Raw genomic sequence first — 25,413 nt, 5'->3', positions numbered from 1 at the left:
AAGTCAAGTCCAAGCAAAGCATAGAAAGATCCAGTATTCTTGACTTAGTTTAAAAAAGATGGATGAAATTCAATTTTACACTGATAGTATCAATTCAAAATGCTTTTATCATGCCCTCAAGGCTATTTATGGGGAAAAGCCCTGTGGTGCATCTCAATTATTCAGTGCAGACGGAGCTACATTGATTAGTGATAAGGGCATGATCCCAGAGAGCTGGACTGAACACTTCCATAATATTCTCAGCAGACTATCATCAATCACTGCAGAAGCCATTGATCATTTATTTCAGGTTGAAGTCAATTCCCCCCTAGCTGAATTTCAAACTGAAGAAGAGATTTTGAGGCAAATAGGTTCTTTTCATGTAGATTTACAAGATGGGGGGGCGGGGGGGTTCATTGTTCATAAAAAAGCTGACTGAAATTTTCCAGATTATAATGTCAAGAGGTTATGTCCCAGGTGTTCAAGGATGCCTCTATTCTGTCTCTATAAAGGTAAAAGCTATAGATTTTCCTGTTACAATCACAGGGGGATCTCTCAGTCACTGTTGGCAAGATTCTTAACAAAGTCCTCCTTAATAGGCTGATCTGGGGAGATGGTTATCTATCTAAGAGCCAGTGTAATTTTAGGAAGGACTGAGGTACAGACAATATGGTGTTTGCTGCCCACCAACTCCAGGAGAAATGCCATGGGCAGAGCAGACATCTGTAGACAACATGTATAGATCTGACCAAGGCCTTTGATGCTGTCAGACACAAGGGTTTATGGAAAATTATGTCAAGATTTAGTTGCCCAGAAGAGTTCTTCAGTATTGTACACCACTTTCATGATGGCATGCTTGCCCAGTTTTTAGATAATAGATGATGTCCTTGCACTTTCCCAGGAACCCATGGAGCGAAACAAGGCTTTCATGCCTTTTAGCATGACGTTTTCAGCCATATTGTCCAGCACCTTTAATGAGGATGAACACAACATTAATGTCAGCTATCACACTGATGTTCAACTTGAAAAGGCTGCAAGCCAAGACTAAAGTATTGGTGAAGGATTTTTGTTTGCAGATGATTGTGCCCTTAATGCAGCCTCTGAAGCTGAGATGCAACAAAGTATGGACCAGTTCTCTGCTTCTTGTGCTAATTTTGGCCAATTAACACCAAGAAAACACTGGTCCTCCATCAAGTGCCATACCATCCATATGTGGAACCACCAGTTAGAGCAAATGGAGAAGTTCTGAATGTAGTAAGTTCACTTGCCTTGGCAGTATATTTTCCAGGGATGTCCACATTGATAATAAGATTGACACACGTGTTGTCAGATCTAGCTCAGTGTTTGGGAGATTATGAAGAAAAGTATGGGAGAAAAAAGGAATTAGGCTGACTCCCAGACTGAAGGTCTCCAGAGCCATTGTGCTGATCTCATTGTTGTACGCCTATGAAACCCGGACAGTCCACCAGCACCAAGCCAGGAAACTGAATCGCTTCCATTTGAATTGTCTTAGGAAGATTCTGAAGATCACTTGGCAGGATGAAATACCAGACACTGAAGCCCTTTCTCAAACTAAACTGCTGAGCATCCCGACTCTACTGCAGAGAGCCCAATTCCTTTGAGCTGGCCATATTGTTTGAATGCCAAATGTATGCTTGCCAAAAAACAATTATATACAGAACTCGCACAGGGCAAGTACTCACATGATGGTCAGAAAAAGCCATACAAGGACTCTCTTAAAATATCAAGAATTTTGGAGTTGATTGCCTGGGACACCCTGGCACGAGGACCACCCAGCATGTGGTGCCCTCATCAGCTCAAAAGAAATACAAGATGTGCAAATTCAGGGGATTCACATGGACTATTTTTGCCCAGGCTGTGGCAGAGCCTTCTGAGTTCCTCGTGGTCTGATCAGCCACAGTTGGACACATTATAACTTGGCTCTCACATAGTGATGTTACTTTGTTCCTCTTCAAGAATAAAGACCCAACCAACCAGCGCCTCAAAAGCTAAAAACAAAAAACCCTGAGTGGTGCAGTGGAGCAGAGAGAGTTTGAGGAAATATCTTTCTTTGTAGTATTCTCCAGAGCTGTGCTTTGAGGTTGCAGCAAGAACCCAGCAAGTCAAGAATTCACTTGCAGACACTGAACCAGCATCAAGGGGCCTCTTGGACTAGCCAAAAGCGCTTCCACGGGTGGCCAAAGGGAGAGAAGAAAAGAAAAGTAACAATGTCTTGTGGCTCGTGGACTTGGAGTGCCTCAGACACTTGGAAGCTGGATGGTCCAAACAAGTCACTCCATTTCTCTCTGCCATAATTTCTTCATATGTGGAAAGGAAGAGTTGGGATCCTGTGGCCCCTTTGTGCCTCCCAGCTCCCTGAAGCTGGTTGATCCTCTTTTCTCAAATATAAGGTCTTAGACTCGATGCCCTCAAAGGACCCTTTCATCTCTAAATCTGTGGTCCTGCAATGACCCTTTGGTCAATGAGGCAGGAGCTCAAGAAATCAGACATGGATGGGCAATCTGACTTGCTGGGCACTCTCCTGTTTGATGATTTGGAAGAGCAAAGGCTGGAGAGATGCCCAGCTTGTCTTTCCATGAGACCCTGCTGGATTTGAGAGTGGGAGACTCTACTGGAGTGATCTTGGATGGCTGCACATGGGATTGGTTCTTTTATGCAAGAGTTCTTAACTGATTTGCATCGCAGACCCCTTTGACTGAAACCTATGAAATTCTTCTCAGAATAGTGTTTTTAAGTGCATAAAAGGCAATGGATTATCAAAATATAAAAATAAAATTCGCTTGGCTTGGAGTTAGGAAGCCCTGTTCTAAAAAATCCTAAGAATAGAAGGGCATCCACAAAATTTCTTGCCACTTCGGTAGAGTGTCTGTGACTATGCTGTGTTGTCCATGGACTGACCTGATTACCTGATCCTTCATATTAAGGAGATTGGGGTCACTGATAAAGGGACCTCCCCAATAATTTGAATCTTTCACTGAAACCTTTAATTGTCCACATCTTTCTCCCTGTGGAGCCGGAATAATCCCATTGGCTGCTTCTTTAGAGGTCAAAAAGCAACTCAATTACCGTTCCATGCCTGGGGCTGCTGCCTCATAATTTAGTTTTCTAACAAGATTAGACTCTTGTCAAAGAGAGGACTTCTCTATGCTGGCCCCTTAGAAGAGAGTTGACAGACTGCTCTGGTTAGATTTTTTTTTAACTTTTTGCTTTGTGCACTTTTAGCTTTCCTGGGGTCCTCTGAACTTATCACAGTACCTGTAAATAATACTTAATAAATGCTTGTTGGCCAAATAACTGTATTTCTTCTGGACTTGAATGAATGGAGGAAGAAATGGGGGCAAATATGTGCGACCCGAATGTGTACTTCATTGACTTTCTTGCTCGGAAATCCCAGGAAAATGTGCCCTCAGACCCTCTCCCAGCTCAAGAGATGGCCACATGTGGGATAGTGATAGTTTCCTGGAAAAGTATGAGGGAATGAGAAGTACTTTCACACTTGGCTCATGGAAAAAATCATGGAGGATGTTAATGATTTCTCCCCCTTATGTGAATTAGAATTGGAATCGATCCATATCCCTCTGAGCATTTCTCTAAATTAACTTATTCATCCAGTGACATCTTACTTCAGTGTTCCAGAATGATGTGAATATTGACCTTGGCTATTTAAAGGTTATAGCACTAGAGTGAGGTCTGACAGGTGCTTCCATGCTAGAAAGAACTTGAAGATGGTACTTGTGACTCTTATGAGTGTGATTCAAGGGTCAGCATTGTTAATTAGGGGGAATGGGGTCCATCGCCAGATGCATGAAAGAGCCCGAGACATAGAAAGGTTCAGCTAAACCCAGAAGGAGAAAATGGGATGTCAAACAGACGGTAATGGATGGGAAGAATGAATGAAAGAAATGAAGTATAATCAATTCAATTCAACAGCACAGTGTTAAGAACCTACTCAGTGTCAGAAATTATAATAGGTGCTTGAAATGCAAAGAAAATAGAAATCTGTCCTTGTTCTCAAATAGCTTACATTCTGCTGGTTAAGTGGAGATGGAGAAATATGCCCATAAATAAAGGACCGGGGATCTCCTAAGTGTAGGATCCTGATGTTAGCAGCCCTTCTACCAAGGACATATTATAATCAGTGTAGGATGTCGGAGTCTTAGGAAGTTGTCTGAAGCACATGGGGAATAAATGACAGAACGGTGATGGATTCAGTATGCAGAAAATGAGACAGACTTTTTTTTTGGTCATGGACAACAGGTTTTTTTTTTTTTCTTTTCTTTTTAGTGAGAATAGAAAATAGGAGGAAGAGAAAATAAATGCTTCTTAAATGAAAGAAAAATGAAACAAAACGTTTAAAGGTTAAATGACTCATAGAAAACATCTGAATTGTCAGTAGAAACCCCTTGAAGGGAGGAGCCCTTTACTTTTGTGTATCTCCTGTACCTATTGCAATGACTGACATACAGTAGGCGCTTAATAAGTGTCTATTAGACCATTCCATGATTTCAGAGAACTCATAATGAAGAATGATGGGTGCCTCCTTACAGCGATGTCAGAGATTCAATCTGCCAAATGAGACATATTTTGTTGCCGAGTGAGCCAGTATGAGATTGGCTATACACTATATGCTAGACTGTGTATACACTATGTGTAAACACATAGTGTTTACAAGGATATTGTTTTTCCTTTTCTTTTTTTCAACAGGAGTGGGATATAGGAGGGAGAGAAAACAAGTGCTTGCTAATGTTTCTAAAATAATTTTAATTTTTAAAAGAGAAAAATGTTTGTGGGTGGATTAATTGGAATTAATTGTGTCTAAAGGACACAAGTCCTTTAAACTTTAAGTCCAACAATCCATTTCCCCATTCTGCCTCTGGCAGCGTATTAACATTTTTTACAAAATACCGAGCTCAAATACCAAAAAAAAAATGTGCTGAGGAAGTGAACATCATTGTTCGGCCGTGCATTAAACCTTGTCACATCAGTCCTGCTCTCGGATAAGATACTTGGCGCCAAACTCTAGCTGCTTGATAGGGCTTTATCAGACTTTGAATGACCTCTGGGCAAGCGCTCCGTTATTCTAGCCAGCCTCTCCATTGCTCCATAATCACCGTGTTAGCTTAACCAGTCGTCTCCTGATCTCCAAGCGGGGGTCTCTCCTCTTAACCCTCAGAGCCAAAGAGTGGCTCATTAGCCCAGGTAGGGGGAGGTTCTTGCCAAAGGCACTTGAAAGACTTCTCCCAGTTGGGCCGACAGTCTTGGCAAGCAAGAAGGAGGTAGGTTGCCTTGGCAGACATTGCGCAGGTAGTGGGAAATCTGGTGAGCCAACCACCGCTGGCTGGCAACTCGGGGGTGAGTGTGTGTGTGTGTGTGTGTGTGTGTGTGTGTGAGGAGGGAGGGACAGGGAGCTGTTGCTCACTGGCATTTCCCTGACAGCTTCGATCCATCCACTCATTAAATTCTTGATAAAAAGCATCCTGGAGGAAAATGGCATCCAATGGGGCCCTGAGCTGGCAAGAAATTGCAGCTGCTCCAGGCAAGTGGAGCCAAACGAGCTGCTGAGAGCAAAGGTGTGCTGGGAGCGTGATCCTGGCCCACTTGGGCCAGTGCGAGGCCTGGGAGGCTGGCAGCCTCGCTACACCAAGGAGAAGTGCCCAAAGCTGGCGCAAACACCGGGGCTCCCAGGAACTTTTCCTTCCTCCTTCCCAGCTGGCCTTCGTGTGGGAGGAGCAGTAACAGCACAAACCTGGGAAAATAGTCATTAGCAAAACCCTCAGAGACGTAGAGTCGTCTGGGCCGGCGTCAGGTTCAGGAGGACCCGAAATCAGCCCCGCTCCGAAGCCTCGCCACAGCCAAGATCCGAATCCCTCCGCTTCTGTGCCAGGAGAGTGTCGCGGAACGTTCAAATGCAGTCTCAGCTGTGTCCACCTAGGCGAGTCACCCTTCTCACTTTCCTCATCCGTAAAATGGGGACAACCATACCATCGGTAAATGTGATGAACTGATGAGATCAGCATTGCAGCCCCCAGGGTGGGCCAGGCACTGCCCTCAGTGACGTTTCTCTTAATACTCTGTGTATTTTATGATGATACAACAGCACATGTAAAGCATTTGGAAAACTCCAAAGCACCAAAGAAATGAGGAGCTGGGTCCAAATTTCTCTCTGATGTCTGCTCCTCTGGGGACTTTACTGGTCTGTGCCTTGAGCTCTCGATTTGTAAAACTTGAAGTTCAGGGGCCCCAGGCTGAGAGGTCATCCTGCCTCCCTTAGAGTCCGAGACTCCCCACAGGCAGAGAACCTGACCTTCTGGGAAGCATCTTCCTAAACTGGAGCTCCGCTTGGTCTCTGCAAGTATCAGTCAGTGAGCCTCCCTAAGAACTTGTCGCAATCTGCTGGACCTTAGGGAAGCAAAGGTAAAATGGACAGTCTCTCCAAGAGCTCATTTGATCCTGTCAGAGGAGTTAATGTATAATCAATAAGCCAATCAATAAGCATTTATTGGCACTTTTCCCAGTACATAGCTCTGGATCAGAAGGACCTGAGTTCAAATCCACACTAACACACTGGTTTTGTGATCCTGGACAAGTCACTTAATTGCTGCCTGCCTCAGTTTCTTCATTTGTAAAATTGGGGTAATAAAACCTCCCAGGGTGGTTGTGATAATCCAATGAGATGTTTATAAAATATTTTACAAACTTTCAAATAATAAGTAAATGCTAGATATTTAGTAGTAGTAATAGTAGTAGTAGTAGTAGTCGTAGTAGTATCTGAAATTTTAAATATTAATCAGATGCTTGCTACATGCCAGGCACCGTGGATATTGGTCATTTTTCAGTCCTGTCCAACCCTTTGTGGCCTGATTTGGAATTTTCTTAGCAAAGATACTGGGGTGGTTTTCTTTTCCAGCTCATTCAACTGAGGCAAGCAAGGCAAATGGTCACACAGTGATCTGGGGGCAGATTTGAATTTCTAGAGATGAGTCCTTCTGGCTCCAGGCCTAGAGCTCTCTCTTCTGCACCACCAGCAGCTCCACTGGGGAACAGAGAGAAAACATGGTTCCTGTTTTCAAAGTGACTGCATTATTTTATTTTTAAAAAATCAACTTTTTAATTACATCTTAAGTTCCAAATTGTGCCCCTCCCTATTAGTCTTTAGAAAAGTGATTGACATAGAACCTATTACAAGAGAAGCAATTCCAGAAAATCCTTCCAAAGCAGGGAGCAGTATTCCTCTGAATTCTGAAACTTAGGGCAGTAAGGGAATAAGCAAGTATTGAGCACTTACTGTGTGCCAGGTATGGGCAGCTCCCTGAATTGGATTGGAAGCTGCACAAAGTCATCTTCCAAACTCTCTAAGAAAATGGATGGAGCCAATGGGAGACTCCCCAACTGTTGGCCTTTGGGATCTTTAGATCTCCTTGTGGATTTTTCAACTAGTTGCCCACAGGTGGATCTTTTAGGCCTCCAAGAGTCCTACTCTGGGCCAGAAACTGTGGAACAATGAGTATACCAAGAGGCAACAGATGGCCTCTACTCTCAAGGAGCTTGAAGTCTAACAGGGGAAGATAATACCCAAAAGAAAGCTGAAAGGTGGACCAGGAGTACAGGTCATGATGATGATAAAGGAACAGGAAACCAAGCTGAGCAGCTGGAAGTGATTCAAGGAGCCTAAATATGTTAATAATATATATATATATATATATATATGCATATATATATACAATAAAATACTCACACATATATGTACATACACACAAATTTTAGGCAGATATAGGTGGATGGATAGATAGATACCTAGATAGAGATGGATGGATAAAGATAGATAGATATAAGTAGATAGATGAATAAATACAAAGATATATAGAAATGGATGGATGGATAGAGATAGATAAAAGTGAATGAATGGATAGATACATAGATAGAGATAGATGGAAAGATAGATATAGATGGATGGATAGGTAGATACATTGATACATAGAGATGGATGGATGGATAGATAAAGATAGATGCATAGATGGATTGATTGTGTGTGAGAACAATAGCTTACAATAGTAAAGCACTTAAAAGAAAAGAAGTACAATTTTTCGGCTTAGAGGTGAATTTCCCCCTTTTATGCATACTCCTACTGAGTGCTGGCTCAGTTACTCTTAAGCCATTAAGTTCTTCCAGCATTTCCAAGGAAGGGCTCTAAAGGATGGAAAGAACAAGCTCCCAAGGCTAGAATGATGCCGTGGAGAAAGAAACTATCTCGTTAGCTGTAGGAATTTTCTTTCGGCTAAAAGGAGAACAGCAAATATATTTTTTTGGCTTGACTCAATACTAATTTCATCCTTCAAAAGGTGGAAGAAGTGAAAGTAGAAATGGATATTCTGATTCTCTCCCCAAAGGAAGGACTGCTTGATTTTATGGCAATTATAAACACTGTGAGGAGAAGGGGTCCCAAACACTTCAGCATCTGTAGTTCCTAAGGAGAATGAGAGAAGGGCATTCAAGGTGGATGATGAGATTGTCATGGGTGGATTATTGAAGGAACAGGAGATGTCTAAAAGCCCCACAAAAGAACTGGAAATAAATACAATCAGAGAAAATCTGGAGAACTTTGTACCAGCTCACAAAAGCCAATTGTTCAACTTTTAGTGTGAGTATTAACACCTCAAAAACTAACAAAAGCTATAAATCTAGGTTTGTTTTTGTTATTTGATTGATTGTCCAGACTTAGAAAAACGACAGAGAAAATATTAATAACAAAAACTAAATTTAAAGTGGGGTTCGTACACACTATTTTTCCCAGAGAGATGGTTTTTAAACATTTAACAGCATGTACCTGGAGGCAGCCTATGTTGTGAGAGAAGATTTTGATGGTGAATTGAGGATAGGGAACATGCATTTGGTCTTTAGTTCAAGGTTTCAAAGTTTATTATTGAACCTCAAGATCCAATCCTGAACTTTTTTTCCATTCACCTGCCCCCACTTTTTCCTCCTTTTCCCTTTCATTGTCTGACACTTGAGAACTTTTATGAAAATGTATTCTGGAATCTTCACAGTCACGTTGTTAATTTGCAGTCTCTCTAAGGACAGACTTTGATAAGTGAATAAACTTCAACCCAACCTCCGAATGAGTCATTACAAATTCTGCATTAATGGAGTCTGGCCTCATGCTGGGCTCTGTAGCTTTGGTGATGGATGGGTGTTTCTGCCTTTAATTTCCTGACACTTTCAATTTTTGGAATGGTCTTTTGCTCATCTTACAATTACCTTGGCAAGGTCTGTAAAGGGCCTACTGTCTGAAGCTGAAAGCTCCTCCTTTTGGATAATTAGCTGTGGTGGATTCTTTTTTTGTTATTTTTAAGGGGGAAGAATAAGAGGGTATGGAAATATATTCCCAGTTAAAACTGTTGGTCCTTTTGGTCTTTCCATAAAGGGCACGACGCCATCGTCACGCTCCTGAAACATTATAAGAGGCCTCAGGATGAATTGCCCTGTAATGAATATTCTCAGCCAGGAGGAGGTATGGTGAATTTCTGATTACAAGTATATTCTTTGCATTCTTCTGAAAGGGGAATCAAGGACATTTCTATTTGAGGATGGCAGAGGGAAAGGATGGAAAGGAAAGGGCCATGCCTGCTCAATACGAAGAAAACTCGCATTGCCATGAGACTAAATGGAAGGATGAAGGTCACCTCTGGGTTTTGTGCACTCGCTCAATCCCATTTCCACAAGGGAGGATTCTCGTAGGAGAGTGGAGGCCCAGATTGATGGCAAAACATTTCCATATTCAGTTAAAGCCCAGTCCAGTATCCCCTAGTCCTTACAGCGAGTAAGGCTGTTTGCAGGCTTTTTAACCTGGAGCCTGGACTGTGCTTTGATGTCAGGAGCTCTGGGAACTGGAATGGGGAAAACCACATCTTCCTTATTTCAGTATAAGTGATCTCCCTTACAAGTTTATGTATTTCAGTTTATTTATTCTGAGCTGGTGCAGAGACCTGCCTAAACTTCCAGTGGGGTCCAAAGAAAATGAACAAAACAAATGAACAAATTGGAGAAATTCTATTTTCTCATTTTTCTCTTACTCTCTACCTCATTGCATAAAGTTCAGGCTCAATATCTAGAGGAAGAAAATAGAATTTCACTTTGCTTTTCTAACTAAATTATTTTGTTCATTAACGAAGCAAAATATGGGTGTGTGTGTGCATGAACCTTTGTGTGCACACATGCACAGGAGCACCTGTGACAGCACGAGCACATGTCCCACTGTATCCCAGGGAGGGAGTCTTGGTCCCTTCTGATATTCTCAACTGCATCTCTTCTCTGATTTCAGATGGCTCCTATGTTTCTGTTCCGTCTCCCCTGGGGAAAATTAAAAGCATGACTAAAGGTACTTTCAATGTTTTATTGGGCAAACCCAAATCTCTTGTATTTTCACATGGCCAAATGATATTCCAAACTTGATCATTTTCTACTGACATTTTGTAGTTTGAAAAATTGTAAGTAAATGAACAGTGTAAGATACACTAATTATTTCCAAGCAGTTTTGAGGGTAACTGGATAGACATGTAGGTAATTCACATACGTGCGATAACCAGTAGGGTTGCTTGACAAGAGACTACTCACACCTCTTGGATTCCTACATATCTACTTCTTGATCTCATATTCTTAAGAAAAATAGAAAAAAAAATCTACCTATTTTTGGTTAGGGAAGGGCTGGGAACTAAGTACGATATAAAATGGAGTCTTTGGAAATATTAAAAGGGATTAATGAGCTGCTGAACTCAAATGCAGACCAAATGAATCCAGTGGATTGGACAAAGTATTTTTAAAAATAATAGTAAGAGAAGAGCACTCCTGAGGGCAAACTTCTCTTTCCAGATTGGAGGTTTTCAGACATTCTCAGTGCTCAACTTGGTACGCTTCCCGGCGGTGTGTGGCCCAGTACTGAATGACAATGCCTCTAAGTCCTGTGAATTCAGACTACCTTGGGTGACTCGATAAGAGGCTTCTCAGGGTCCCCTTTCAGCCACCTCCAGGGTTTCTAGATAATACAAGCAAGGGGGAAAAGGAGAAAACCCCATCACAGAGGGGGGAAAAGACAAAAACAAAAAAATTCCCAGGACACGATTTCTCTCGAAGAAGGATTTTTAAGATATAGCCAAATTGGACTGGGAAGAATGTATTCATGGGATAGTTTTCATAAGGTTGGGTCCCTCCAAGTCCTTAGGAAGCAATAGTGTCCCACATTTGCTCACTGTATTAAGTTTGTCATAGGTGCCTGAGAGAGATTACAGGTCAACCAGTTTATGGTTATAAAATCAGCAGCGGCTGGGGAAGAGTCCAGGGACAGGGAAGGATGTGTGTGGTGATTTTGTAAAATGCCCTTTACAAACAGAGCAATGTTTGCCCTTCGCAGAAAAGGCGGATGTCCTCCTCCTGCGGGCAGGGCTGCCTTCCCACTTCCAGCTTCAGCTCTCTGAAATTGAATTCCATGAAATTATTGGCTCAGGTAACCTGGGAGAGGGAAGGATGGGGCCATTCTGGAAGCTTGGAACCTCAAGGAAGATTCATTGACTTGTTTTAAATTGTTTCAGGGTCTTTTGGAAAAGTATACAAAGGCAGATGCAGGAACAAAATAGTGGCTATCAAACGGTAAGCCAAACAGGGAAAACAGGGGATCAGAGCACCTTTGCCTTGTTTTTTTTAATGGACTCCCAGCAGACACTGCGTTTACTCCGCTGTTCTCTGACTCCAGCTATCGGGCCCACACGTACTGCTCCAAGTCCGACGTGGACATGTTCTGCAGGGAGGTGTCTATCCTCTGCCGACTCAACCATCCCTGCGTGATCCAGTTTGTCGGAGCCTGCTTGAACGATCCCAGCCAATTCGCCATCGTCACCCAGTACATATCAGGGGGGTCCCTGTTCTCCCTTCTCCACGAGCAGAAGAGGTACGAGACCTTGGTCCCAGTGAGTGACCTGGTGGTTTGGGGGAGCACAGGGGGGCCAGCCGTGCTAGGTTCTACCCCCAACCCCACAGTCCTAGTAAGGCCCTGGTGTTAGGATGCCCAACAGCTGCCCTAGACTCTAAGGCACAGACTGCCTCCCTATAGAATGGCCAAGAGAAGCCCTAAGCTATTGAAGCCACGGGTCTGAAGTGAAAAAGAAAAACTTTATTAGTGTTCTGTCTCCAATAACGAGATTGTATTTGCTGGAGTCTGCCTTTTCTAGCTGTGTCCAGCACGTCTATATCTCATGCCCCTTAGGAAGGATTTTTTTAAGTGGATAATTCTGTACCTCCCATACGCCCTGCAGCTGCAGGTAACAAATGCCTCGGATTTGGAAGCTGTTAATTAAAACCAGTAATAATTAGCTGCATTTGACAGACTCATAAAGTAGATCTATGTGACACATGCATGGAGTTAACTGCTAGAGATCACAATGTCTGTGAAAAATGTTTTTTTTTTTAATTAATGTCCCAGCTTAAATCTAATTTTGAATAGCTCTTTCAAATCTGTCCATGCCATGAGTGAAAGTGCCCTCTTCAGAAACCTCCTCCCTTCCCTCAGTAGAAAAGCAGGGAGATGGACCTCCTGTGTGACCCTGAGCTGGTGACTTTACTTCCAATAAAGGAAACCGGAGAGGCTGGACCAGATGCTCTACAGAATTCCTGGTTGGGAGCTCTCTTCCAGCTTTGTGTGATCTAAAACATCCTAGACCAGAACTTTTTGCCGGAAACTAACCCGTAGAAGGAGGTGAAAATGCCCCGTTTTGTAACTTGACCACCGGGGGTCACCTGCTGCCCTGACCACTACTTCTTGTATGACTTTGCGCCATTCCTTAGGACTCAGTTCCCTTACATTTAAGATTAGAAGACATCTGAGATCCTTTCACTGGAGAATCCCTAAGTCAGATCCACCTGTGTGCATGTGTGTATGGAACATTACATACTTACAGATTATTATATTATATATGATATGTGTATGTAGGTAACATTATATACTTATATATTATAGTACACATACAAAATATAAATGATGTATGTATGTATTACATATAGAGATATTGTGATAGTATGTATATTATATATGTGTGTGTATGTAACATTACATATTTATATATTATTATAGCATATACATAATATATGTGTGTGTAACATTACATATTATTATAGTATACATACAAAATATATATGTGTGTGTAACATTACATGTTTATATATTATTGTAGTATATATATAATATATGTGTTTATGTATGTAACATTACATGTGTATATGAATATAAATACAGATACACACGTATATAAATAGCTGACCTAGGAGGTAAGAGGAACTGGATTCAGGGCTCACCTGTGACAGTGACTTGGCTGGGACCAGTCCCTTCTCACCTGCAGTGCCAGAGAGCGAGCCCTAAGCCAGAAAAATCACAGACCTGGCTGAAATCACACAAGCCACAAACAAAACAGAATAAATAGGATGGAATAGAATGTGATACAATAAACTAGGCTATATTATCATGTCTCTGGATATATGCATGTGCTATGTGCATTACATGTATGTATACAATAGTTTATAGTTTACATTATATATAAATATACATATACATATATATTCAGAGAGATAGGGGAGGGAGAGAAATATTGAATTACGCCTTCAATTTAATTGAGGAAACATTTATTAAGTTTTATGCCAGGCTTTGTTCCAGCTCTGCAGGTATAAAAATCAAATGAAACCCAGCCGTGCCCTTCCCCAGGACTTCCGCGGCAGGGAGAGAGCAGCAGGGCCAAAAGGCAGCCGTAACCTCACCTTTGCCTTCGGGTTCTCCCCAGGATTCTGGACCTACAGTCCAAACTGATCATTGCTGTGGACGTCGCCAAAGGCATGGAGTACCTGCACAACCTGACCCAGCCCATCATCCACCGGGACTTGAACAGGTCTGTCTTTGCGACTACTCAGTCCAAGAAATGGCATCTGTGGGGAGCACGTGGGTAAACTGAGGGGGAAATTGAAGGAGAAAAACCTCCGCACATAATCGGCCCGTCCCGACCAGTCTCGTTTTAGCGCCTTTAAGTCAATTTTCAGTCAAGGGGCCGGGGACAGGAAGAGCTCACATGGAAAAGTGCAGGAAGCCAAGTTCTTTTCCTATTAAGTACCCGGGACAGGCCACGTAGGACCTGTCGGGGGCACAAGCCTCAAACAACCCCAGACCAAGTTGTGCCACCAAGGTTGGCGGGAGCGCTTCCGCCCCCGGGCAGGCAGCAGTCACATCTTGCTGGGGAACCACCACCTAGTTACTGAGACCAGAAAGCTTCAGAGAAATCATCATCATCATGCAGAGTAAGCTGGAAAATAGCGTTTGTCTGCTTGGTTTTCTCTCTGAAACCCTCACCAGCAGGGCCGGTCGAAGTCTAGACAGACCCGCTAAGGGGAGAGGGCTCCAGGGCCCTTGGAGAGATGACCCCGTCTCTGGTGCTGTCCCAAAGGATCTTAAATACCAAGATGGGCCAGGACAGGGCTCTACCCTCTCAGCAGAGAATGTGGCTCTCTCTGACTGAGGAAGAGCAGACCCTGGGCCTTGTGGCCACTTCCAGAGGGCCCCAAGCCCTCCCCTTGTGTCCACTCAGCCAGTACCTCTTGTCCTTCCCGCCCTGAGCTGGGCACTCCATGCCCAAGCCCCCAATCAGAAGGGAGATATGGGGGAAGAATCAGGAACCAAAGGACAGGGCTCACAGCTTGCTGAGGTCCATCCCCTCCCCAGAGATTAAAGGTGCTATGTGAGCACAAAGGCTGCATTTGGAGAGGTGGCCCTTTAACTTACAGCCTGTGCAACCTTGAGGAAGTCAATAGCATTGTCCAGGACTCAGTTTCCACATCTCTAAAATGGGCAGATTGAATGACACAGCCTCTGAGGTCCCTTCTGGGACTAGACTGCGATCCCATAGTCATATATATTTTTTCAGCCAATGTTTGATTTTCACACCATTTATATACAAGCTCCCCATGCCCTGTAAATATTTCTCCACCAAAGCAGGGTGGTGAGTGGAGAAGATTTAAGGAGTCCCAGCTGGGACGTCCTCTCCCCGCCTTCACAACCCCAGTTCCATGGGAGGGTGGCTCCTGTTTCACAGACGAGCACGCTGGCTGGCCTCCAGTGGCTCACCAGACAGTCTCAAAGGGAGTCCTTGAGCTTACAAATCGGTGGCTTTGTTTGCCAGTATAAATACAGAGTCCTTCTGACTGCCTTTTCTGTTTCTATTTGCATGTTTAGTTCTTCTGGTGACAAATGAAAGACAAAAAAATTATAGACAATTTTAAAAAGCCAACTTCCCAATGACAAATGACAGCTAATTAAAAAGGCAAAGCTGCTAATAGCTAAAATAATTTTGTTTTAGAATATGTGATGTTAACTAAATCAAGGGGCGGTCTCAGAAGGTGACAAAGAACATAGAGAATAATCAATAGAGGCTCAACTTTAGAAATCTATGTGTCCTTGGGAGCTCTCTTAATGACCTGCTTACATACAGGAGTTCTGTGTTTCATGTACTGAGTCACAGGCCTAAAAACACAGTATACGGGGCCAGTGACCCCGTCCAGAGCATGGTTTTAGTTGCATACACATATTGCTTAAAGCTCCTTCATAAAAAGGTATTTTATTGTTCCCTTCCTCGAGAACTTGGAGAATTTTTGGCTCAGGAGAACCCCATGTTGAGGAGCTTACTGAATGCCCAGCTAGGAGCCCATCCATTAAGAAGCCTGAAGAATCTCCTGCAAGTCAGCCCACCCAAACACTTGGGGATGAGATTGGGTGAGATCCAGGGCTCGGCACGAATTATCTCAAGTCCTGTTCTGAAAGTCACCAGAAAATCCAATGTCAGGAAAGGCTTCCGTCCCCTTCTATGGGAAGAACAAGTCATCCCTCTATTGTCAGGGTCTGCAACTCACCAGAGCCATCCTCCATCCCACCTTCTTCTTGCCGGCTAGAATTAGTCATTATGGCTGGGGTGAGGGGGAGTCTGACTCGTTCCATTTTTAATAATTTAATGAATATGTTTTCCCCCTCCCCTGCCTCACTCACCTCACCTTAGGTTGTTAAATCCTCTCCCTACATTTTGCTCCATCTTTCCCATTCATTATTTTTTCTTTCTATTAATTACAAGTGATAGATTCCTAAGCTATATAGGTTAAAGAACAACCAACATACATGTGAGTCATTGTCAATAATAAGAATAACAAATAGCTCAGTTAATATTTAAAGGTTGCAAAATGCCTTTCTCACAATATTCATAAGGGAGAGGTAAAACCAGTCCCATTATCCCCATTTTGTTTCACAAAGTTAGGGAGGATACAAGACTAAACAACTTGCTCCTAATCACAGGGCCAGGATTTTTCCAATTTTGCCAGTGCCAGTTTTCAATTATATGTTAATGAAACTGTCCATTTTAATCTCCTTTGAAAATGTCTGTTATTTAGTTAAAAATTCTTCCCTGACCAAAGTGGTGAACAGTATCTCCCTTCCTCCTTTGTTTTTAGAAATGATACAACCATGTCTAGATAAACATATATCCATTTGAAGCTTATTGCAATTTCTGATGTAAAATATTGGTTCAAATCTAATATCTACAATCCTGATCTCCAGGTTTCCCATGAGATTTTGTTGACTAGAACCTCATCCCAGTCACTAGTGTCCTTAGATTTATTGAGCGTCATGTTATTGTACTCATTTTCTTTGGGGAGGGTCTCATTTCTCTACTCCGTTCTATGTTCAAAATGTTTTGACTTGCTCCAAACACTTGTGATGGCCATTTCTTTATAGTATTGTTGGAGATCTGGCACTGCTGGGCACCTTCCTTCAGACTCACCACCACCACCACTTCCTTTAAGACTCTTTGATTCGATGCTTTTTGTTGGATTATTTTTTAAAGTATGCACTATATCAAATCAATAACTGACTTTTTGTGCTTGGAGAAAACTTTGCAAAGCATCTCTGAGACAAGCAGCATGTCGTGCACCTGGAAATTAACTGTGTCAAAATAAACTCACTTAAGGGAAATGGGGGCTCTGTGAAGACAGGAGAAACCTTTGGACACTGTATGCCTTCTCTTCTATCAGGGATTGGAAGCTCGTCTAGGTTGTACCATTCAGAGGTAGGAAGCATTTACCACTTAGCTATTCTTGATAACTAGCTACTAGATTTATTTCTAACCACAGAAAAGATGCTCCCCTAAATGTTAGCACTCTGGAAAAATGTCCCAGTCGCAATACCCTAATTACTTCTTTATGACCCTTTTCCCCTTGCAGAAGTCCCTAGTGCCAATGAAGTCTTACACCTCATCTGCCTTCCTATAAGGATATTGACTCCTTGCCTGTAAATCTCCTAGAAGTAGTGTTAAATGGCTTTGTTTTATTTCACCTCCTTTCTGTACAATTGAAGGTAGAGGGTGAATCAGCTGGATTCGAACTTTTTCAATGTGTTTTTGGTGCCTTCCATTGTTTCTTTCTATTTTTTTGAGGATGTGTGCGGAATTGTCAACTTTGGAAAGAGTTAACAAAGACATTCTTTCCTCCCCTACCCAACTCCCTCAGCTGAGTTCTTCTATCCTTACTGCCCCTCCTCAATCTTCTCAATTGCTAACCTCTTGATGATGATACCATTGCCAACTAATTACCATTCACACATTTCTTGGTACATTATTTCTGCCTCTCTTTGGGCATTCTACTTGTGTGTTCTGAAAGGTATAGAGCTAAATTCTCTCGCAATATAGAACAGGAGAGGTTGGGATTAATAAAGGAGCAACTCTTTTAAAAAGCTAATATTTCTGGTCCTGCTGATTTAATTTCTAATAGCCGAGCCTACAAGGAGCATTTAATCCTTTTGTATGTTTCTTTCTAAAGTCCTTGATATGACCCATGGAAGGAGCTGCTTTTTCAAACAGCATTCATCTTCTCTGGGGACTGTGAAGCTTGTATGTGGGAATGGGAGCCTATGTGGAAGCTGCTTATATTACCCACACCCTTCAAAATGCATATATTTCCCAATCATGACTACAACTTAATTTTGAGGGATCCTTGCCATGGAAAGCATCTCTTTATTTAATCGGTGGATCCCCATGGGTCTCTCTCTCTCTTGGTGATAGCATTAGGAAATTATTCTTGTTATTCTGATCCATGGAATAACTCAACAGTTAACTACACAGCCCTTTGTGAGAGTATGGAAACAGGCATCCTATCATAGAGGTACTCGCAGAGGACCATCAGTGTCCATATCCAGAAGAGCTATTTAACTAGTTTGCAGTCCAGGCAGGGGGTAATTCCACCAATCGTGTGGTCTTTTTGAAATATCAGGCATTGTGCTAAGCCTTAGAAACTCAAGGAAAGTAAAAGCTGTTACTCTTCTCAAGGAATTTATATTCTAATGAGGGAAGCTGTTTTCATTGTGACACACAAAATGAAAAAGTTACTACTTCTGGATCCACAGGCTCAAGAGATCAAAGAGAGGTCAAAAAGAGATCAGCACTATATGTACTGATCATTTGGGAGGTGGCAAAGAACTGGAAATGAAGAGATATCTATCAATGGGAGAATGGGGGAACAAAATATGAGATGAGAATATGATGGAAAACTATTCTCTATAAGAAAGGATGAAATGGGTGGTGGTCAGAGAAACCTGGGAAGACCTTTATAAACTTTTGCAGAGTGAAAGGCACAGAAAGAGCAAATGCATTTATAATAGTGACATTATAAAAATAAAAGCAAAGCAAGAAAAATTTTAAATGTTTAATCTTCTTAAAGACCAACTGTTGTCTTTAGACTTTGCATATAAATAGGTAAAAATATGTCATCTTAACTAACATCATCAATAAAAATATAATTTATAAGCAAATGTTCTATCTCCATCCGTCTGTCTGTCTATTATGTTTGTCTATCCATCTATGCATCTAGCTACAACATTCCCTAACCTTAAAGAGCTTCCATTCTATTGGGAGGCATATAACAACATGGAAACAAGTAAATTCCTTTTGTTAAAGCAAAGTAAACACAATGTAATACAGAGGAAATTAAAAGGGAAATGCATTTATATGGAACCTAAAAGCTAGAGACCTTGTTAAATGTTTTACAGATATTATCTCATTTGATCCTCACAACAACTTTGCAAGGTAGGTGCTATTGTCATCCCCATTTAACAACTGAGGAGACTTGCCCAGGATCACACCTCTAGGAAGTGTCTGAGGATGAATGTAAAGCCAGATCATCCTGACTTTGAGTCCATGCTCTAGCTGTTCCTCCACTGAGCTGCCTCTAGGAAAGATATGATTTAGGAGTTTAAGCTGATCCTTGAAGTAAATTAGTAATGGTTAGAGGCTAAGTAAGGTGAGATTGCTTTCCAGACATGGTGAAATCTCTTAAGCTCAGGAGATGGAAAAGTATCTTCTGAGAATGGAAAAACTACTCATTTTGCTGCCCCATCGAATTCATGCAGAAGGGCCATGAGCAGTAAGTCTGGGCAGGTAAACTGAAACCAGCCAGAAGGGTTGCTAGCCATGGAGCATCTTGGCTAAGGTGGATCATCCCACCTCGAAGAGTGCTCTTCATCTGGAAAGTCCATGCCATTCCAATGCACAAGCTGGAAGTCAGTTAAAGAAAGGAAATCCAGTATATTTTCTCCTGCTGGAGGACTGAGAAACACAAATGATTGTGTTCGCAGACATTCCATCATGTTTTTGACGCTTTGTCCAGTTCAGTCCCTAACATTTGTCACATCTGAAAGTTGAAGGGACTGCCTTGGCAGCTGTTGTACCTTTGGATCTCCTCAAATAGAGCTTGAATGTGCACTCAGGTATATTGTAGAAAAACACCCTCTTCAGAAGTACTGTGTCTTTGTAGCCCCTGAGATCCTCCTCAGCTTTGAGACTATGGCAGGTGTCACTTAGCAAATAATTGGCTCTGGCCTCTGGTGCTTGTTCCTTGTGCAAACTCGAGTAGACATTTCATCTCCCTGAACCTCAGTTTCTTCTTTTGTAGGTTGCCTTTGCAGTCCCTTTCAGATTTAGAGTTATGATTAAAGAACAATTCCCATTCAAAACAAAACACTTTTATAGGAGAACATGTAAGTAATTTATCATTAAGGTAATTGTCATCTCATCACAATGAGCAGAGAGTAATAATAAGCAGATGCCTTGTGACTATGTAGTTTACTACCTAAGTGACTTTTGATAATTCATTTAAGCTCTCAAGTCCTCAGTGTCCTCATTTATAAAATGAAGGGGTTGAGTTAGTTGACCCCAAGCTGCCTCTCATAGATGAAGTTAGTCGATGGAATAGAAGGTCCAGAAGAAGAAAAACCCAAGTTCAAATTCAACTTCAGACACAAGCTATGTGACCATGTTGCAAGTCATTAAACCTGCCTGCCTGCCTTGCTTTCCTTAGCTGTAAATGATGATCATAACAGCATCTACCTCACAGAATTATTATGAAGATCAAATGAGATCATGTTTATAAAGCTCTTAGCACAATGTCCAGCACATAGTAGGACCTTGATAAAGGGATGATCCCTTCCCCCTTTCCTGTCCTCCTACTTACAAATATATAACTCTCTGCGTTTCCTGTGTCCCTGTAGGAAATTATCTTACCAATTATCTTCCTTCATTGTCTTATTATGTGACTATAAGCAAATTTCTTGATTTCTCTCTTCCGCAGGCTCCTCTTTATAAAAGAGAGATTATTTTGGCTCTTCCTACCTCTTCTCAATGATATTTTGAGTAGTAAGAAAGGGTACTAGCCAAGCAATTTGATCATTTTAGAAAAAGACAGTTCCTAGCAAAATTTTATGTTATTCTTATTCACTGAATGACACCAAATCACATTCAGAAAGTCTCTGAATGTGAGTCACTTAGCAGCCAACAGGCAGATCTGTGGTTATTGGGGGGATCATTTAGATTCTTTTTATGGCTTTCTCTTCTCCCATTTGAAGGGGAAAGGTGACATGATTTCTGCACCGTGTGGCCAGAAACAGCCTGTCCTCCAAATTGCCCTATTCCTTTGCAGCAATGAAAAGAGTGTGAGTAACTGGGCTGAATTATTAGAGCCTTTTATCCAAGAAGGATGGTCTGCAAATCAATCACATTTGGGGGTGGCACTAAGCACATGAAGAACTTTATTTTAAATCACTAAGCTTCATTTAATAGCTTTAACTAGCTCTCCAAACTTTGTCAAAAGCAGACATGGTATCCTGTATGAAATCATATAGGGCATTTTAGCCATCTGTTTCTTTTCTGAGAGAGAGAAAGAGGGAAAGTAAAGGAGGGAAGGAAGGAGAGAGAGAGAGACAGAGATAGAGAGAGAAGGAGGGAGGGGAAAGTGGAGGGGAAAGAGAGGGAGGGAAGGAAGGAGAGAGAGAGGGGGGGAGAGATGGGGGAGAAGAGAGAAATAAAAAGAGAGGGGGGGTGGGAAAAGAAGATGAAGAGGAGGGTGTTTGCATCTGTGTGAAAATTCCCTTAAAAATCCTAAAATAGCAGCTGCCTTTCATTAAATCTATAGTAGAGTTAAGGGTCTGAGGATTATCAAGCAAACACTTTCTTTGAAAAAAGGGTTATATGTTTAATAGGCTTTTCCTGTCCATGGTCCTGAAAGACATTCATCTGGCAAACCACCTAAACTCGGGGAAATTTAAAAGGAGAGGATTGATTACTGGCTTCTTCTGATTCTTTTTTTCTAATTCCATCTCTTCTCCCACCCCCATTCCATAGAAGAATGAACATGAAATTCTAAGCCTGCTACTTTTTAGATGTGGGTGCCCTTAAGGGCAGACAATTTAGAACTGGATTCTTATTAACCTCTTCTTGGGTTGACTTCAGATTCTTTTTTGGAGGCTTCCTGAATCTGGGGCTTAAGGGCAGCTACTCACCATGTGTGCCCCTTAGTTCGGCAAGCACTGAAATGACAACAATAGTATGGTTTTTCCCCAGTTTGCTCACTTGGGCTGTGTTTTTTTTTTTATCTTTCTTCTTTTTTTCTTCTAAAAGTGGAATTAGTATTTGTAAAAGGCACAGGATTGACATGGCCAAAGAATAGAACACAGTAGTTAGTCTCTAAGAATTCCTTATTTCTTTGCAAACTGTGTTCAGGCGCCACCTTCTATATTAAGTCTTTCCTGATCCTCCAGCTCCTAGCACCCTCCCATACCAAATTCTCTGTTATTTTGTTTGAACATAATTTGTATAGACTTGTTTATGTGCATTCTGCTTCCCAGAGAGAATGTGAGGACCTTGAAGGTAGGGACAGCATTTTTTGGTCTTTTCCCCCCTCAGCTCTACCACAGTGTCTGATAGTTAAAACAATAAATATTTCTTGATTTTTAATTAACATCTCTAGAATTATTTAGAACTCATGTTAAGTAACATCACCTGGATGAGGAACTTTTTGATCCCTCCAGCTTTTAGTATCTGCACTCATGAAAAACATTGCATCTATTATAGATGATGTAATGAAACATGAGTTTTATTTTCTGAGAGAATGTTAAATTCCTTGAGCCAGGGCTGTTTCCATTTTGTCTTTTTGTTTGCAGTGGATAACACAGTGTTTGGCACATAGTAATCCCTTAATAAATGCTCATTAACTAATTGATTGATGAAAGAATAGGGGCAACCTTAGCCAACTCTTCAGCAGTAATTCCCAGTCTTCCCTGCCCACAGAGCTTAAGGCAATTATAAGTTAATTCCTTTGATAGGAAGAGAGGAGCTCTGTAATTCAGCTGCCATTGTTTCTGTGTGGGAGCAACATAGTTTGAAGAGGCTTATAGATCATCAGCCAGAGGCTTGTGTTTACTGTCAAAAGACCAGGATTTTCAGCTCTACCTTTGGTTCTTTGTGGGAGCTTGGCCTCTGGGGCCCTCAGTTTCCAAATCTGTAAAATGAGATGGTAAGTCAAGAGAATATTAAGGGGTGATGATCACTATTCGTCTGTGACATGTTCTGACACTGTGCCCTAAGTAATTATTAATAGAATTTGTATTTTTTCAGAGCCTCATCTGTGAAGGAAAAAAAGAAAAGTTACTATAAGAGAAAAAAGGGGGAAGAAATGAATCACTTGGTTTTGATTTGGGGTATTGTTTTCTTTCAGTCCAGAGCAGTTCTTGCCCTCAAGGAGTTTACAATATAATAGAGAGGATGTGGGCAAATAATGTGTGATTATCCTGGAAAGACCTTTTAGATCAAGATCCTGAAGGGTTCCTGAAGAGGAATCTGAATTTTATCTTAGAGGCAGGGGGAATTGGGGCATGGAAGCTTCTTTATCTTGAGATTTTGGTCAGATATTTGCTTGGAAATATCATTTGTGTGAATGAATTGCCTAATAAAGATAAAGGCCACATGGAGGTCATTTATAAGAATTTTTCTATATTAAATTCAAGAGATGATTATGCTAGATGAGGAAATAGAAAATCTAAGTATGAATGCAAGAAATATTGTCGTTGACTAGCTATAAGGGGAGCAACTGAAAAACTCAAGGATAAATTCTGGGTTTTGTACAATTGAAACAAATGGGGAGTGGGGTGAGGTGAGGGTATATGTAGGGAGAAGATAAGATCAGTTTTAAATATGTTGACTTTGAGATGCCTATGAACCACATCACAGTTTTAAAAGTACAATGGACAAGTATAGGTACAAGTTTGAAACTTAGGAAAAAAGATGTTAGGTGTGTGTGTGTGTGTGTGTGTGTGTGTGTGTGTGTGTATAATCAGTTCACATAGAAATGGTAGTTGAACTCATGCTAAATTCATAAGATCACAAGGAAAAAGGGTAAATGTAGAGGAAAGAAGAAGCCTCAAGATAGCCCTGGGAGAAAATCACCCATGGGAGGTAGAATGTGTATTTTGAAAAAGAGATTAATAAGTTGTGATCAAGTATATAGAGTGATAACCAGGAGAGATATGGCATGAAAACCCAAAGAGGAGGGAATATCCAAGACAAACAACTTCAAATATTGCAGAGATCAAGAAAATGAGCTCTAAGGAAAGCAAAGTGGATTTACCAAATGTAAATTTATGATGGTGCATTTATGAATAGTTTGGTTGCTGCAAGTGGCAGAAAAGAAGATTTTTTATAATAAAAATAATAAAATTCACTTTGAAGAGATTCTCAGATAAAATGGGGAGAGACACGTGGTATTAGGAGGTCCAGATAGAGAACTGCCTTTCAGATGAATGTGCTGAAAGCAGCTACTTGAAGACAAGGAAGAAATTGAGGCAATGTTGGCCACAGGACATTGTGGTCAATCACTACTTACTTGTGAACATTTTTGGAGCTTTAAGGGTTAATGTGAACAGTTAGGAAAATATGGTATTATTGCATAAGGGCTTTTTTTTGGTTTGTAGTATTTGAGTTTTGCCTCATAAGATAAAGATAAATTAGTAACCTCCAGGATGCTGTGATTTGAAACATTGGGTGGTGAAAAAGCCAGACATCAAGAAGGCATGGGGCACTGTTTGAAAGAACCAACCGGAGAGTAAACTGTTGGGAAGCCATGAAGCTGTTAGGAAGCTGGAAAGCTTTTGATTGGAAAAAAGTCATATCTTTGCTAATTGGCTAGAGAATAACTGGAAGCTTATTGGAAAAGAGCGATTTTCTGCCTTTTCAGCTCATCAGTGAGCTCTCCAGTGCTCCTAGAGCTCAAATAACAGACTTTAAAAGCCTCCATCACCCCCTGCCTCCAGAGCGTTCTCCATTCAATCTGATCTATATCTTGTCACTGAATCCAGATGACTCTGGAGGAGCTAGTGGGATTGGGAACCTTGCACAGCCCTCCCTCACCTCAATCCAATTCACTTGCAAGTTAGGACATCACCTCCCTGATGTCATGTACTCTTCCAAAAGGAAGGACAAACAGCAGCAAGAGCAATGAGAACTCAAGAGAAGAGAATTGTCTCAGAAGTATGTGCTACTTTCTCTGTTTTTGAAGAGAAACAAAAATCAAAATAGGTGATTTGGTTCTGCATTCCTGTGTGTTCTACTTTGCCACAAAAGGAGAGCTGAGCTGATTGGCTGATTGGCCAAAAAAAAAATAGAATCTTATTGAGTGAAGACATAGCTGAACTTGTCTAAAATTGTCCAGAGTCAACCTGAAGAATGTTGCTGTAAGTTCTGGAGTCCTATTAGAAAAGACAAAACTAATCTGACAAAGCAGAATTTGCAGCTAATTGCATATTTGATAAATCTGGTAATTCACTGGATTAAGGGAATTACTTCTCACTGAAAAGGCATAACAATTTTTTTTCAAGTCCTTTTGAGGATGGCTGTGAACAAAAAATATCTTGTTACTGTTTCATTGTCCTAAGAGAGGACGGGAAATGGTTTAACCCATCAGGAGAGTGATGAAAAACAAAGGGAAGTAGCTGGCAGACAAGCTGCCTAAGGTGGAACACATAGTTCCTAA

The 25,413-nt window shown here is 41.5% G+C and overlaps 1 protein-coding gene across 1 annotated transcript in view; it reads left to right on the top strand.

Annotated features, from left to right (window-relative positions):
* TNNI3K (TNNI3 interacting kinase) overlaps window positions 1-25,413 on the top strand; it is a 285,034-nt gene that overhangs the window by 103,869 nt on the left and 155,752 nt on the right. Inside the window, exons 17-22 of the mRNA XM_031968361.1 lie at window positions 9,422-9,508; window positions 10,319-10,375; window positions 11,405-11,497; window positions 11,583-11,640; window positions 11,744-11,938; window positions 13,818-13,922. Coding sequence (XP_031824221.1) covers window positions 9,422-9,508; window positions 10,319-10,375; window positions 11,405-11,497; window positions 11,583-11,640; window positions 11,744-11,938; window positions 13,818-13,922 — 595 coding nt within the window. The remainder of the gene's footprint in view (window positions 1-9,421; window positions 9,509-10,318; window positions 10,376-11,404; window positions 11,498-11,582; window positions 11,641-11,743; window positions 11,939-13,817; window positions 13,923-25,413) is intronic.

This window comes from Sarcophilus harrisii, chromosome 4 (genome assembly GCF_902635505.1).
Source record: "Sarcophilus harrisii chromosome 4, mSarHar1.11, whole genome shotgun sequence".
In the NCBI taxonomy this organism is placed as follows: Eukaryota; Metazoa; Chordata; class Mammalia; order Dasyuromorphia; family Dasyuridae; genus Sarcophilus; species Sarcophilus harrisii.
This window is presented reverse-complemented; position numbering and strand designations above follow the sequence as displayed.